Below are 19,213 nucleotides of genomic sequence, written 5' to 3' on the forward strand. Positions count from 1 at the left end.
AATAACTGGTGACTACTACTACTACTACTGGGACTGATTGACTGGTAAACCACATTAAACTTTATTTTATATATATATTTTTGTTTTCACTTATTGAGCTCCACTTATATATCAATGATAAAATAATACTAATACCAGTGCTCCTGTATGTATGTATGTTTGTCTCTCTTTGTGTATCATATCATTTATTAGTAGTAGTAGTAGTACTGTATTTGTCTGCACAGGGATTGAGCACTGGGAGGAGGATTGGATACATACACACAGCAAAAAAAGTCAAAAAATCCAGATGTCTTTGGCATTTAATAAAGTGGTTTTCCATCTATTAAGACATCATCTCTCATGTGATATCACCCACTCATTCAATCACTTACTCTCTCTCTCTCTCTCTCTCTCTCTCTCTCTCTCTCTCTCTCTCTCTCATTCAGTCTCTTTCAACAAAACCATTAAACATTGAAACCAAAACATAATATATAATAATAATATATTATATAATAATTTTTTTTTGTAAAATAAATAAAAACAAATAATTTGTCTTAAAAATCTCTCTCAAAAAAAAAAAATAAATCTTCTAATTTATGCAACAAAATAGATAATATATAAATATATTTATAATTATTTTTTTAAAAAACAGTAGTTTTTAGTTAACACATTAGTTAACAAATTAAATATAAATAAAACTCTTAAATCATTGATATATATATATATATATATCACTGATACAGTATAATAGGATAATTTCAATAACAAAAAAAAATAATAAATTTACGACACAATCATAAAAGATTTATTATATTTATTATTAGTATTAATAAAGTTGTGTAACAAAAAAAAATAAATTATTGTATATGAAAAAAAACTTTATGGCTATATTTATGTAACGTATTTTAGTAGTTAAAATAGTAGGCCTGTCCTCTTATAGCACACACATACAGTCACACCAATTGTGTGTCAAATTTGGTATTTATTAAATGATAATAAATCATTGGACAGACTTTACTATTATATATTTAGAGAGAGATTATTGCTATCAAAGAGACAGTAGGTTTTTATATCTTTATTATTATTATTTATATTAAGTACTATGAAATATTTTTGGGGAATGGATTGGGTGGCCCATCAAAACAGCTGCTGATATATATATATATTATATATATATATAAAGACATCATCACATATGATATAGCAATAATAAACCGTCACCGAAACACATACACACACAGGAAGGTACCGATGCTAATACTGGTATGAGATATATGCCCAGCAAATACAGTCTCTCAGTGTATATAATACAGGGATGCGTTTCTCAGTATAATAGGAGGAAAATATGTGTCAAACCATATATCGTTTTTTTTTCGCTTCTTTATCGGGCACTGATTGCTCTCCCGCTTTGAGAGAGAGAGAGAGAGAGAGAGAGAGAGAGAGAGAACTGTTAGATTTATAAGTGTGATGATTGTGTGCCTACCAAACATTTTTGGGCACCCATACCCCCTCCTCATACTACTTGTAGGCCTCATTTTTCACACATTGAATAGAGAAAGAGAGAGAGAGAGAGAGAGAGAGAGAGAGAGAGAGAGAGAGAGAGAGAGACTGTTGATCCCACTGCTAATAAACAATTGGGAGAAGTATAACAAATCGAGAGGAAATATATATATATATATGTGATTTAAGCCCATATTGTTATCTCCCGGTGCCTACCATAGAATATACATATAGTATAGAGTAGGCATCGTTGGATGGATTAACCGATGAAATAGTTTACACTTTACTACTGTATAGATATATACAATATATATAATATTATGAAGCAATTCACACTGTGTTTTGTATCTCTCTCTCTCTCTCTCTCTCTCTCTCTCTCTCTCTCTCTAACCAATGTTCCCAAATGGTATAGACCATAGAAAAATGGGATTTTCTATTATAAACTACCGGCGCTTCCAAAATATATATATATATTCTTTATTGATATATCAATAAGCATATGGAGATTATATTTGATGTGTGGACTGGTATGGAATGGACTGTCTGTTTTTGTGTGTGTATATATATGTGTTGTTGAATGTATAATAACAATAATAATCATCCGAAAGGCCGGTACGATATGGAGAGGTGATGACAACAATAAAGGGCATCACATCTCTCTCTCTCTCTCTCTCTCTCTTTAATATATTCAATATGTTTTTTACAGTATTTAATATTGCCTGTCCTTTCATTGAGCATTGTGACGGGATATTAGACAAAATAATAGATATATATGTGTATATATACGGTATATGTATGCAAACAGTAGTATAGTATATATATGATATCATATTTATAAAACTGATTTATAATTTCAATTGATATTTATTGATATCTATATCTATAAGTTGTATATATATATTGAATATATTTGTATCCAACTGTACGGTTGAACACACTATTCAGATTAAAAAAGTATTGACAACTCAATTGTGTTTCTCAAACCCAGTTGTCTGTAGGGGTTGTCTATACCGAAGGTGTTGTTATGTTGGGTCTCATATATATATATATATATGTATTTGAAAACACTCACCTTCCAGCTCAATGATGTCGATATGCGATCCTTATGTATCTTTCCGAGATAGGGACCAAATATTGTGCCCATTTTCAATGTTTGTCGGGCACATACAGCCATAAATGGCTGTCCATCGGTATGCGGAGTAGCCGATCGCAATTCAAGTTCGTCGGGCAGCTCAGGTAGCAATAGCTGACCACCACTACGATGATGATGATGGCCTAAAAGTTTTTTTTTTAAATCAAATCAAATAATTAGATAATGATAATAACTATTTTTTTTTTAAAAATACAAAATCTTTTATTATATTGCAAAACACATTTCAAAGTTAGTAATTTATGGTCAGGTAGATTATTAGGGACAGGGCGATTTTTGTTTATTATACCAAGATAATACTATAATATATGTAATTTTTATTTATATGTATTATAAAATTACCGACAATAGCAAACATATTGGCAATATATATACTGTACACAGTATATAATACAATACAATATGTTATACAATATATTATAATATGATATATGAAGGAACGGTATATATATATATACCGGTATATATATCTTAAGTGTATGTATTTTGATAATATGAGAGGAAAACAGTTGTCTCAAAACAATATACTGTATATATATATATATGAGATAAGAGGTCTAACTATCTATCTATCTGTCTATGTGTGTGTGTGTGTGTCTGATAATATATACATATTATATTGATGTTGACCCGGGCACACACACACACACACACACTGTCTTAAAATTTTTACATATCGGTGCCCTTTAAGAGTAGTGGATAGCCCTTAGCTTTTTATTATCTCTCTGTTATGTGTTTTGTTATTTGTAAAACATATGATAAGAAAAAAAGGACAAAAGGATCGGTAGATATAAGAAACATTATATTTAATAATAATAAGTAAAACTTTAGGGATATATTGTCTATCACTATCACCACCACCACTACTACTACTACTATTCCAGACATTTATTTACTCAGGAAGTGACTGAGCCCAATGTGGACAGGGATGCAAACACATAATCTATCAACCAATAAATAAAACATACATATTAATGGATAGACCATATCTAACAATGATTTTTCTCATAGTTTGGTTCAAAACAACTAATAAATTTTCAAAGAGATAACGATTCACAACAAGTGATCCGATAGGTCTGTGCCAATCATATACAGTACATAAGTTTGTACAGTATATACAACATATACTGTATATATATATCCCTTTCCTCAAGAATCGATATCTAAGTGTTAAAAACATTACACCCGCTGTTTGTTTTTAGTGTTCACAATATATCGTATCGGTATCGGTGTTCACAACTAAAACACACACACACACACAAAAAACATGCCAACACCTCCTCCGTACACACATACACACCAAACATACTATCGGTATAAAAACCCTTATCATAAGGACAGGGCTAATATGTCTTTGTCTAGTATTACGATGTGTTTGTCTATCAATTTTTGTTGTCTTTACTCCTCTATCTCTCTCTCTCTCCTCCCTTCCCGATATCGTGCCGACAGCTGCTCTTTGAAGATTCAATATATATATTAAGCACCGGTATCAATATTGACCGGCTCTCTCTCGGGTCTAATCAGTAAAATAGACCACACCAGTCATAAATTAAATGCAAACATATATAGATATATACAGGTTTAGTATATATATATATATATTGATATCGATATCTACCGACACTTTTCAAACTTATTTATTATATATTGATATATACAGTGTGTGTGTGTGTGTGTGTGTGTGTGTGTGTGTGTGTGTGTGTGTGTGTGTGTGTGTGTGTGTGTGTGTGTGTGTGTGTGTGTGTGTGTGTGTGTGTGTGTGTACACAATATAATCAATAAACGGTTTATTTTTATTTTATTTTTTTATATTGTATTAACTAAAAACAAAATACAGATTTGTTTATGCACTGTATAATGGTTTGAAATATATTGAAATATAAGATAATAATAATAATAATTTAAATATTTTATTACAAATATTAACTAATAATTTTAATAATTGATAATTTTTTTCATTAAAAAATACTAAACAATATGTATGACTAAATAAAAATTATTAAAAAATATGTGTGTGCGTGTGTCTATCCACTAATATTTATTATAAGTTTATAAAATATATATATATATATATATATATATATATATATATATATATATATATATATATATATATATTATATTAAAGGTATGTCGGTATGTCTTAAAAACAGACTACCTGTCCAAAGTACACATACTGTATATACACTATAGATTGGATTATCTTGTTGTTGGACACAAACACACACACAACAAGTACTATAAATTTATGTCTCTAATGGATGGGTAAATGTATAGCCAATAAAGTATGATTAACTCTATAACTATTACTATTATTTTTTGTGGATGACATCAAAGCAGGAGAAGCCGTGTTTTTAGTGACTGAAAGAGAGAGCGAGAGAGCGAGAGAGCGAGAGAGCGAGAGAGAGAGAGAGAGAGAGAGAGCGTGAAGGAGAGGTCATGCGATGAAAACACGACAAATGCATTGGCATCACATAGTGATGGACACCACACACACACCATAAGGATAAGGACACAACACATAAGCCATCTCACAAGCACTGGGAGGTAGTCCATACAGTACTACTATTCATCAATGTATTAATATATATTGTATAAGATATACTGTATAGAAAAGACAATGGATTCAATTCCTAGATCAGCCCAACAGGTGGTCCACACAAAAACAGTTAGCATTAAAGTGCATATCGACGTGTGTTTTAAGCGCCTAACCTAACTAACTAACTAACTAACGAATCTATCCTCCGGGCACTACTCAAAGCATATACAGTACGTACACAGTTAGCTAACCATTAAATTGTTGACCCATTAGCTTAAATGGTTGGTCGAGATTGAGTTAAAGAGAAAGAGAGAAAGAGAGAGAAAGGATTTCGGGAAATGTTATCTAATATTATAAATATATTTTAGGACAAAAACACGATATTTATCTGGAAAAACATACTACTGGTGCTGTATATGACAGTTCAAACATATATATATATATATATATATATATATATATATATATATATATATATATACTAGTCAATAACCAGTGTGTGATGTGCTTTTTGTGGCTTAATGGACAGGCAGGGAGGAGGTGGTGGTAGTAATGGTAATCCCAATATATTTGAGATACATGTGTGATATAGTCTATTAAGGTTTATACTGTATGTATTAAATATCATATATATATATATATATATATATATAAAATCAGTTAAATATCTATTTACTAAATTACTTGTATATTAACAGTACCGTATATATATATAAATAATATGTAGATTATATTTATATATAAAACATGATGTTTACTTGTATTTAATATTATCCCCGACACCCACCTAACAAAAAAAAATAAATAATAATCTAACAGTTTTCATCAATTATAAATCATATGATGTTTGATCCAGGAAAAGCATTTAGCTATTTTTTTAAAAGATATATTTATTTATTTATTAGTTATTATTAATATTAACATTTTAAGATATTTACTGATTTATTTTGTTTGTTATTTATTTACTGTATTTAATATACTATTTTTATAGCTTAATAGCAAAAAACGTGTAATAAAACTTTGTGTTTTGTTTTTTTATTTTTGTTTATTTTTTATCTACTATTAAATAATTTTTTTTTATTTTATTTAGTTTCATATAAACACTATGAGTAAACAATTTATTTGGAAAATTTTTCTTACTATTGAAAAAAAATTCATTGATAAATATTCAATTCAATAAATACTATATATATATATATATATATATCTGAAAATAAAATATTTTCAAAACTATTGGTACAAAATAATTACCGGTAATATTAAATAATAATAATATTATACAGTAATAAACGCCTTCATCTAACAATATAATAATGTTAGAAATAATAATAATAATATTTCAAATTTTTATGATATATATATGAAAAACACATATAAAAACCATTGGTTTTTATTATTTGAGAGACCTATGAGTTCCCGGGGTCGGGTCGGGTATTTTAAATATACATTCAAAAAAAATAATTTATATTTAAAAAAACTTTTTTCAATTACTACTATACATTATATTTATATATATATATAAAATTTGAGTTTCCTATTGTAAAATTTTATGTATATAATGTAAATAGTGTACCACTCAGTTAGTTACTTACACACACACACACTCACCCGCTCACTAACTATATGGTGAGGTGTGTGTGTGTATGTGTATGTTATGTAAAAGGGTGTATAACAATGCAAAATTTTTATACTGTATATATATACTGTATATATTTATATCGTATATATATGAGTTATATCGATATATATATATATATATATATATATATATATATATATATATATATATATATATATATATATATATATATATATACACTACTATACAAACATAATATAAAGATATAAGAGTCACACACAAAAAAAAATCATTTATCATATGTAAGAAAATTGTTATTTTCTTTATTGAAAAATCTAAGAGTCTCTCTCTCTCTCTCTCTCTCTCTCTCTCTCTCTCTCTCTCTCTCTCTCTCTCTCTCTCTCTCTCTCTCTCTCTCTCTCTCTGCGGTCTAAAACCATTAGTAATTGACTGAATATACTGTACTGGTATATACTATATACAGATAGTGGGAAAAGTTAACTATTATTTTTTTTTAAAAGGGCACCACCAGAAATAAATACCGGCGCGCGTCTCATAAATACAGTAAAACTCGTTTTTTTTTTAATATATAATAAATTGTGTGATTGACTTGATTTTTGCCGGCAATTGTTATTATATATATATATATACAGTATATATAAAGTATAGTAAGTTATATATATTGTTAAGAAGACATTGAAATATATATATATATTATTTGTATTCAATACGAAAATTTTTTTTTTTTGACAATACATGAAGCCTATGAAGCTGGGAGATATTGATGATACCTGAGCCCAACCTCCAAGTGCCACAAAAATTCAAAAAAATCATTAGTCATTCAATACTAACTTTTTAATATATATATATATATAAAGTTAAATGAATGTCAAGTTAAAAATTATATTGTATATCATTTTTTCGCCCATTATTTAAACAAAATTATAACTATTTCATATGAATAAAATAAAATGTATAATTATTTGTCTTAATTTTAATTCTAATAAAAATATTCTTTTTTGTAACTAAATTAATAAAAAAAATAAATGATAGTAATTGAAATGTTAATAATTTATTATTTTTAAAAATATATATACAATATATAATATAATATATAATGATAATCTATTTAAATCTTTTTTTTTTGTTGATAATGCTGTATATATAGTTTTTTTTGGTTTAAATACCTGATGCAAACACACACAACACATCGCTAGCACCGGTAGTATTAGTTTTTAAAAAAAAATAAAATTTTTATTTTTATTTAATCAGATAATGCAAACTGTTTGGTTATGCTGTTTGCAGGTAATCCATCATCTCATGAGAGGCGGGTGCTATATATATATATATATATATCTGTATAAATATATACCGTATAATAGTATTTAAAAATTTTAATATTTTTGTTGTTATATATGTGTGTGCAAAACCAGACATTTCCTGTTAAGAAAATTTACAGGTATTATAGCCACAAAAAAGGGTAGGCGCGAGATATATATACCTTATATATAATAAAATATTTATCAATATATTTATATAATTTTTTGTATTGTTGTTGTTGTTGTTGGTTCATCACATGCCTATGTGCACGGGGTGTCTGATAGATTATATTTGAAGCCCAGCACAGGTATGTCAAGTATATAAGTATATAATTGTATTGCACTGTCATATATTAATGTAATATATAATTGTAAAATATTTTATAATCTGTGTTTATTTTTTTTGTTGGTTAAAAATACATCAACAAAATAAATGAACATTTTAATTAATGATAAAATTAATTGTTGATTAGTTTTTTTTTTAATTAATTAGTTAGAGTTAACTGTAATCTATTATTATTTTTTTCTATAAAATTAACTATTCAATGGCTAACTTATATAACAAAAGAGTAAATTTTGTTTTCAATAAAAATATGTATTTTTACAAACTTTTATCATTTTATTTTTATATACAATTACAATACAGACATATAGTTGTTACCCCAAAAAAAATATATGTATATTTATGAGCTATCAATAAAAATGTCAATATATATACAGTATTATAGATACTATAATATATCTTCTCATATATATATATATATATATATATATATATATTGAAAAATCAAAATCAATGAATATTATTAGTATAGATATTATTGGGGGGAATAGTAGTTGACCTAACTTTCCTATAAAAATATATAACTGAATGACATGAATGGCCATCAAAAATATGAAGAAAAAAAATAATAATATTTTCTTCAATGACAACAATCACTATCTCTCTCTCTCTCTCTTTCTTTATGATTGTTGTCATATCTATGAATGAATGAATGGCACCACAAATAACTACACCAACAATGATAATAATAATAATACATGAATTGATGGAAAGTTAGGTACACAACACACACACACACACATATATATATATATATATATACACAGTATGTACCCAATTATATATTGTACTGTACATCCCTGAGTGCCCATCCCAATGATGATGACATGTCAATAGTGAGTGTGTTTTGTCAATAGGACGGCACCGACACATCGCAGACATCTGTGGTTTACATATATCTATCATTTCCTTAGCTCTCTCTCTCTCTCTCTCTCTCTCTCTCTCTCTCTCTCTCTCTCTCTCTCTTCACTCATTCATTCATTCACTCGCTTCTCATAAAACTGGAAAAAGAGATGTCTGTTTACACACTAGCAATCTGTGGGTGTTTTTATCAATAGTAAAGACAAAACACCAACACTTATATAGAGTATTCAATATAGTTTGTGGCAAACAAATAAATGGTAAACAAATTTATATATAAAATACGTCATTTAATTATGTTAGCAAAATGTTCCCCATTTCTGGCTATACATATATGAAGCCTATATATAAAATTTTCAATAATAGAATTAAAATTAATTTGATTATATTTAGAAAATGCATTTATAATTCTTGATTTTAAATCGTCTAAATTAATTATAGGATTTTGAAAATCATAAATCTCAGTTTTAGTTGCTCCCCAAAAACAAAAATCAAGTGGATTTAAATCGGGTGAGTGACTTGGCCATTGAGTGTCGGTTTTAAGACTTATTAATCGATTGGAGAAATGATGTCTCAATAAATCTAATGTTGAAAATGCTAATATATAAATAAAAAAGGCGCGGTTAAGCAAATTTTGGAAATTAATATTTTAATTGATATATTTTAATATATATTATAAATTTAGATCAATCGGACCAATAATTTTAAAGTTATTAAATAAAATAAATTTTGATTATAATGGTAGATATACAGGTATAAAATAAACAAACCTGTATGAGGACTTGCACCATCTTGCATAAAAATTTGATGGCAATAATTATCACCTGTCTTCAACTTTAAATTAGGTATAAAATAATTTTCAATTAATGACTGATATTTATCAGCATCAATTGTATACTTTTTTCCTTTTTCTTTTGGAAAAATATACGGCCCAATAAAACCATATTTTACACTCCAGGCCACCCAGACGGTCAAATATTCGGGATGTGCCTGTTTTTCTACTGCCGTTTCTGGTTTTTCTGTTCCCCAAATCCTCATATTTTGTTTGTTTACATATCCATTTTTGTGATAATTGCATTCGTCTGAAAACCTAAATCAAATGAAAGTCAAAGTCGAACAGGAATTAGAATATATTAAAGAAGTTAAAGACAACATTGTTTGCAGTTTATGCTCTTCGGGTCTAAATAGAGGTTTGATTAAACATTTCTTTAAAAAATAAATAAAATAAAATAAACATACCAAACATTATCCAAATAATTATTGTCATCATTTAAGTTAATTAACATTAAATTACAAAAATCAATACGTAATTGTTTTGATATTTGTGTTAATTTTGGTACAATTTGAATTTTATAAGGAAATAAATTTAATTGTTTTGTTAATATTGAATGAATTGATCCAACACTCAATTCAATATTTATGGATTTTAAATATTCTTGAATTTTTCGCACAGATTTGTAAGTTTTAATTCCTATATTAATTATAATATATTTTAAGATTATATAATGATATTTACTTTTACATGCACTACCATCTGATCCAATTAATAATATATTTACCATTTTTGACTATTTCAATATTTTCAATAGTTAATTTTGTTTTTTTGTGAGGTTTTTTATATTTAGGTTGGAGAGTTTTTTCATCATCAAATTGTTTATTTAATCTTTGAATTGTCATACGATGTGGAGGTTTTGTTTTGAAATGTTCACTAAATTTATCCTGAACATATTTAAATCTTGAATTACCATCCTTTTGTTTTTCAAATTTTTTATAATAATGATTTATCCAAAACCGCTCTTCTTCCGTATAAATATGATTCACTTTAATATTATTACTTATATTTTCACTCATTTTAATTAAATTACTTATATTTATTGCAATTATTATTTTTAATTATTATTATTATCAATTTATAACTATTATTATTAATTTATAACTTATTATTAATTTATAACTATTATTATTAATTTATAACTTATTATTAATTTATAACTATTATTATTAATTTATAACTTATTATTAATTTATAACTATTATTATTAATTTATAACTTATTATTAATTTATAACTATTATTATTAATTTATAACTTATTATTAATTTATAACTATTATTATTAATTTATAACTTATTATTAATTTATAACTATTATTATTAATTTATAACTTATTATTAATTTATAACTATTATTATTAATTTATAACTTATTATTAATTTATAACTATTATTATTAATTTATAACTTATTATTAATTTATAACTATTATTATTAATTTATAACTTATTATTAATTTATAACTATTATTATTAATTTATAACTTATTATTAATTTATAACTATTATTATTAATTTATAACTATTATTATTAATTTGTAACTATTATTATTAAATTATAAGTATTTTATGACTATTAAATGACTAATTATTTATAAAAACACTATTGTATGGAAAATTTTATACTAAACCCTTTTACAAATATAAGATATAATTTATTAATGTACTGGTTTCTAACCAGTTTTTGTCATGTGATTGCTATACACTTTATTGAATACTCTTTACACTACAGTACTATCTTCACACACACACACACACATAACCACACCATTAGCTTTATTGCCACTATATATGCTATCAATGTAGAGATAGAGAGAGAGAGAGAGTATGTTTGATTTAAAACTGTGGGCCCATACCTACTAAATGCACAATCATTTTCCAGTTTTTAGCATTATTTTTCTTGGATGGAAATTGATGTTTAAACAGCTGTAAAACTTGTTATCTACCGTTCCCCCCTCTCTCTCTCTCTATACAATATTACTAGTAATAGTAGTATTAGTACTCTTTTTTTTTCATTATCATCGGATGCGAAATTGATAGCAGTGTTATCAGTGTCAATATATTTTATTTAAAAAAAACAACAATAATTATTAAATAAATATATTTATTTTATTATCATTATTATGTTTAATGTTAGTGTTTATTGCCAACAACAACAAAAAACTATTGTTTAAAGTGTTTATTATTATTATTATTCAAAATTAATAGTATATAAATCTAAAAATATATTGTATTTATTAAACTTATTATCAAAAAAATAATATTCAAATATTTTTTTATTAACCAAATTAACTAATTATATATAATATTTAATGTTACCATTCAAATATACACACAAACAAAAAATATTTTTATAATATTATTAATTAATATGAAAAACAAAATATCATATATATATATATATATATATATATAATTTTTATTACAATATTATTATTATCATTATTATAATTTTGTTTTTTGTCAACACTTTGTATATTAACATAATCCACACACACACACACACACAAAATAGTGTACAATATTATACCCATATAAATAATCCCAAAAGTGAAACAATATATATAGTATATACTGTATGTATAATATAATATTTTTTTTTGTTGAAATCTTATTAAATATTAAATTTTTCTGAATGTGTTTTGACTGATGGTATTATATATATACAGTATATCCTAATATTAATGTATTCACACACACATCACTGTTAACAACATTACATTATATATAATATTAATATAATATTTATAAAAACAACAACAACTCATTTGAATATCATTTTTTTCATAGTGTAGTTATTTTTATATATTATTATTATTATTTGTTGATAAGATTTCAAATACACACACATATTAAAAAAAGTATTAAAATACTTAACATGACTGACAAATATATACAGTATATGTAAAAAAAAATTGTAACATTTTTTTCACCTATAATTTGTGTAAACATATCCGACTCATTCATACAACAGTTAAACATTTAATAAAAATTATTTTTTTAATATTGTATACAAAAAATCTTATAAACTAAAAATATATGTAAATTTTTATGTGTATAAGTCTATATATATTGACTATATATTATATACAATTATACATATATATAACTCCCGGTGCTTGTACTACTGTATACATAATGTGATGGTTACACATAAAATGATTGAAACTTTGAAATGTTAAGTATATTATAAATACAAGTGTGTGTGTGTTTGTAGTTAGCTATAGCCACACACACACACACACACACACACACACACACACACACACACACACACACATACTTACAATTTTTTATTTATTTATATACAGTATATACAATAATAAACATCTAATTTTTTTATATACAGTTGTTATAATGTTAGTATACTGTCCCCCAACCATTGGACCTTTATTTATTTTAATATATTTAGTGTGGGGGAAAAATACTCTATATATATATATATACTGTATATATGTTGTAATAAATTGGTGGCAGTGTTACTACACGCATACACCTTACAACACACACACACACACATACATTAAGATCCCAGTGCCAGGTAGTAGTCGGGCTTACCATTTGATGGCAAAAATGCCATTCAATTAATATGGGTTTTATAAGGCAATGAATTTTATGTATTGCACACCCAAACACAAGTGTCGGTCCAGTCTAGTAGTAGTAGTAGTAGTAGTGCTCCGGTAGCTCACATACCGCACACACATACACTTTGCATATTATCCGTTCAAATCAATTAATATGTTTCTATATATTATATAACTAATAATTTTGAATTTATTATTTTAATCTACCAGTGCTATATAAGTTATATATATACAGTATATTGCTTATCTAGGTATGTATAAATATTTTGTTTAATAAATAAGTTTATAATGTATTTTTTAAGTTTATTTTTTAAAATGATAAGACAATATAGGGTTAAAAATATTTTTATGGATACATACCAGTGCTGTATACTGTGCACACTATCATATAGTATTTATAACACACACACACACACACACATGTGCAGTAAACTAACGATTAACATAGTTATCCACACCTAATATCTCTCTCTCTTTCTCTCTCTCAGCTGAGGTATTGTTATACATGAGATAAATGGTATGTATAGTGTCTACCATCAAAATTGGCTTATTTTTCAAAAAAAAAAAACAAAATGAAACTTTTTTTTACAATCTTTTAAAAAAATCATTTATACATTTTTCAAAATGCAATGTACTGTATATAAAATAAAACAAAAATAATAAATTTAAATCTCACTTATTTTACCTATTATTCTATAGCCACTAAACGGTTTGGCCATAAAACAAAAATAAAAAGTTATCTATAAAATCAATAGATACTGGACTAGTATATTGTGTGTGTGTGTGTGACATAAAATATGACTATACTTATAGTGTATTAGCTGACTGTCCTTTTTTATTATTATTTGTCGCTCAATATCTTCAATATCAATGGATATAAAGATTTATTTATTTAAAAAAACTACATTATATTGTATAGTATGAGCACAAGTATAAAATGATGATCACTTTAGCCAACCGGTGCACTATTGGATATACATTATGTGTGTGTGTGCTATAACTATATATGAGGAACGGGTAGTCATACTTAGACTGTATATCAAACATACTGTATTTCACTCTCGTTTTTTATAGATATATTTATATATAAATATATATCATTGTATATCAAAACATCAATAGATATATATATATATATAATAAAAAATTGTTAACTAAAGTAAATTCAGTCAATAAACTTGAGATTCTGTAGGAAAACAAACAATAATTCTGTATTACAAAAAAAATTCTGTGATTCTGTGATATATATATATAAACAACAATTGCATAGAAAAGTCATATAAAAATATATATCAAACAAACAAACAAAACGATAGGAAAGACACCAACTGAACGACAGCCAGAGAGTTAAATAATAAGTGTATTATTATTATTATTATATATCAAATTAAGGGAACAGTATGTTTCCACATATCATACCAGGGGTGTACATAYACACACACACACATATTGTACATTGTCTACCATTACCCACGAGAGTCCAAGTGCTCATTATCTCAAATAATGCAACAACAAAAGTGTGTGTATATATATACAGTATATTTATAAAAATCTTTATCACTAAATACAAGTGCTTTTTTTAGTTGACAAACACATAGTTAGCATATACTGTATATATAAAAATCTATTTTATTCGGTGCACATACCAGTTCACAGCTTGAACTATAGTAGTCGGGTCGGGTATTGAGCACCGGGAGCACAGCAGCAGCAACAACAACGACAAGCACCAGTAGTAGTAGAGCACCGACACATAAAATAGCATTGCTTTTTTCTTGAACACACACACACACACATAGAGTGTTTTGATAGTTCCGGCAAATAAAGAGTCTCATTGGGATTTACGGGTCAATTAGGGTTAAATGTTTAATCCATTATACAGTATAGTCTCTCACTCACTCACCCACTCATTGATCTATATATATATATATATAGTATATGAGACATGAATACAATTGTAGACATCATAGTAGGAGATGTTTAACTTTTATAAATGATTGTGAGTGTGTGTGTGTGTGTGTGTGTGTTTTGCTAAGTGAGCACATAGTTAGATGTCATAAACACAATATGCCTGTCCTTTTTTAAAAAAAACAATACAGTTTAAGATTGACTTTTATTAGAGAGAGAGAGAGAGAGAGAGAGAGAGAGAGAGAGAGAGACCTGATTGAAACTATTATATAATATTTGATTAAATTGAAAATCAATGGTCAAAAAAAATTTAGTGGACAGTTATATTACTTTGYTATGTGTATGTGTGTGTGTCTGTTACAGCTATGATAGTACTGGTTCACTATCTATATRTATMTATATATTTTCAAATATCCAGTATATAAGATATTAAACTACTGTTTTAAAAAATATATATAAACTACAGTTTACTGAAAAACTATATATATTTGTCATCAAATTTATCTTTACTACACTATAAGTATATTTTGGGAAAAAAGTCACTTTAATGGTTGTAATGGACGAGTATATATATATATATATTTCCAGTTCAATTGGCTATATATTCAATATATTACCAGTGCTATCAAATATCTACAGTTATATACTGTATATATATATATATTGAAAGTTAAGGCAATTGAAAAGAGAGTGTACAGAAACACTAGGATTCAATCGGTGTCTAAATTGAGATAATTTACTGATAGTTTTCAAAGTGAATTAAATGGGATAGACATCTGAGTGAATGTGTGTGTGTGTGAGAGAGAGAGAGAGAGAGAGAGAGAGAGCACTGGTAGGGCATTTGAGGGCTAAATAAACGACATTTAGACTCAATGGGAGTGAGAAATGATTGTAAGTGTAGTTATCACTTAAACTGGTTGATGTTATATAATATATTGCATCTCTATCTATATATATATATATACAATGTGTGTGTGTATATATGTGACTGTGTTTTACAAACATTACTAACTGGCTCTCTCTCTCTCTCTCTCTTTCTCTCTCTCTCTCTCAAGTAATCTATTTATTGAATGTGACAATTATTTTTTTTTGTTTGTTGGTGACTCCCGATATCCCAGTAAAAACCATTTATCTCATTGACACTCTTTGGCACAGTTAGCTCATACTCTATATCTATCTATTTATATGGACAGTAGTAGTAGTAGTAGTAGTAGTAGTTTTCTGAGATAACAAACTATCAAACTATATAAGTGTTGAAATCTTTTTTTTTCAAAAACAATTTCAACCATTGATTGTATAATAAAGCCATTAGTTGTGTCATTACTAACTGTAAGTACGGGTAATATTAGTGAGAAAGTATGGGCTATCGGTTCAAATTGAATATATCATACATAATAATAATACTGTAGTTTTAGAGAAACATTTACATATGAATACACTATTAAATTATTTTATTTTTTAAAATATATATATATATATAAACAGTATAATAAAAAAAACTAACTAAACTTTTATATATATATCTTATTAATGTAATGTATTATTATTACTAAAATTAATTTTTCTTTAAAAACTAAAATCATAAATAAAATTGTTTTTATATTATTTGTTTTAATTATTTATTCATTGTTGTTATTATTGCTGTTTTGTTTATAACTTCAATGTTTATAATACTTAATAATAAAGACAAAGTTAATATCTCAATCATTGTCTAAACGGATTTATTAATATATAAATTATTATTATATTATTATAATATAAACATTAGTATATATAATATATACAGTATATTATTAATATCCTTTCACTAATTTATATAAAAATAAAAATAAAACCAATCGTATTATAAGTTTGTTTTTTATTAGTATATATATATATAACTCTTATTACAAGCAATTGTTTTGTCGGAAACAAGCTATCAATCAATTAAAATATATTTAAATAATATGTATATACTGTATATATAAATATTATATAATAGTAGTAATAACAACAAATATTTTACTTTTATAAACATTTATATATATATATAACTTAGTATTAATTACTTATGTTATATAAACTTTATTTGTGACCTCAATTAATGTAACATTTTTTTACAAAAAAAACTAAAAATCTATGTTTATATATATTTATATTAATAAGATATGATATATGTTTAGTCCAAATAAAACACAAACACTAAATTAACAAATCATTTATAGTTAAATAAATACAATTAATTTTTAAAAAAAAACATTATATACCCTTATTTAAGCCTTCAAAAAACACAATATAAAATTACTGTAATTTTTTTTTAATATTTATTTTTTATGGTAAACATTATTATTATTATTATTATTATGGAGAAAATTATTGTTGAAATTTCAACACAACAACAACAACACAACGAAATAAAAACTTTGCAAATAATTAGATAAATATTTGATTAAAGAGTGGAGTCGAGTGACAACATTAACAAATAATAGACATATATGTCTAATGTGTGTATGTATTGGGGGGGAGGGAGGGTAGGCCTACGATTTCGCGGGGGGCACCGGTAGATACATATAAACTATTAGATATACAGTATATATATATATTATATTATATTTCTATGAATCATAATTTCATCGCTAATTAAACAAAGGAAGTGCACTCTCCCAGGCGTTTATATGTCAAGAATCTGATGAATCTAACGATCCCTTTATCTCCTTAGTCGCCGTTTCCTGTATTTAATAAAACTTATGATTTACTTGTAATTATTATATTAAACTCTCACTCACTCACTCACTCACTCACTCACTCACTCACTTTACTATCAGATTAGTATATATATCCTTTTAGAGATATACTGTATATTCATCAGAAATATTGGATACTATTTAGTCACTCAAAAAATAAAAGGGAAACTATTGACACCAATATATATATATATATATATTAATTATATTGTAATAATGAATATTAATATAATATATATATATACTAAATATAATATATTGATTGATATATGGATAATGATTTTGTAGTGCAAAAACAAAATTGACAAAAAAATGTATGTGAAATCCGGTGATAATATTCATATATATATAATATTATGATTGTATACTAATTAATAGCTATACATATATTATAAATAATAATTAGTTATGACTTTCAATGATTTTTTTTCTCTCACTTTTCTCTCATTTTTGTTTGTTTGTTATTTAGTTTATCTTTTCAGATGAAAAATATTGTGTATTTCTTGAAAAAAATCTACAAATATTTTATATTTATTATTATTATTATTATTTTATATTTGCTATTAACTATACAACAAAAATAAAAATACATGAATGATTTAATGATTAACGTATTTTTTTATAGATTTTATTTGAAGTACATATTCATTGATGTGATGATTATATATATACAATACATACAATTACAGTACAATTTCACACATTTATATGATATTATCAACTAAGTGTTTAAGTGGTATTTACAATAAATTTATTAATATATTATAGTTAATATCTATTATTATATATCTCTATGGGATTAACTCTATTATATCAATTGTCTTACTTATCTTCAATGTATAAAAAAATATGAAATTTCATGTATATATATACACACAATAATTGTCTCATATCTACAGT

The 19,213-nt window shown here is 25.5% G+C and overlaps 1 protein-coding gene across 1 annotated transcript in view; it reads right to left on the reverse strand.

Annotated features, from left to right (window-relative positions):
• LOC128962805 (histone-lysine N-methyltransferase MECOM-like) overlaps positions 1-19,213 on the reverse strand; it is a 122,602-nt gene that overhangs the window by 100,108 nt on the left and 3,281 nt on the right. The window contains exon 2 of the mRNA XM_054309206.1: positions 2,552-2,754. Within this exon, the coding sequence (XP_054165181.1) occupies positions 2,552-2,754 (203 nt within the window). The remainder of the gene's footprint in view (positions 1-2,551; positions 2,755-19,213) is intronic.

Source organism: Oppia nitens, unplaced genomic scaffold (assembly GCF_028296485.1).
Source record: "Oppia nitens isolate AA-2021 unplaced genomic scaffold, nextdenovo-longstitch-racon4-pilon3 scaffold6_pilon_pilon_pilon, whole genome shotgun sequence".
Classification (NCBI taxonomy): Eukaryota; Metazoa; Arthropoda; class Arachnida; order Sarcoptiformes; family Oppiidae; genus Oppia; species Oppia nitens.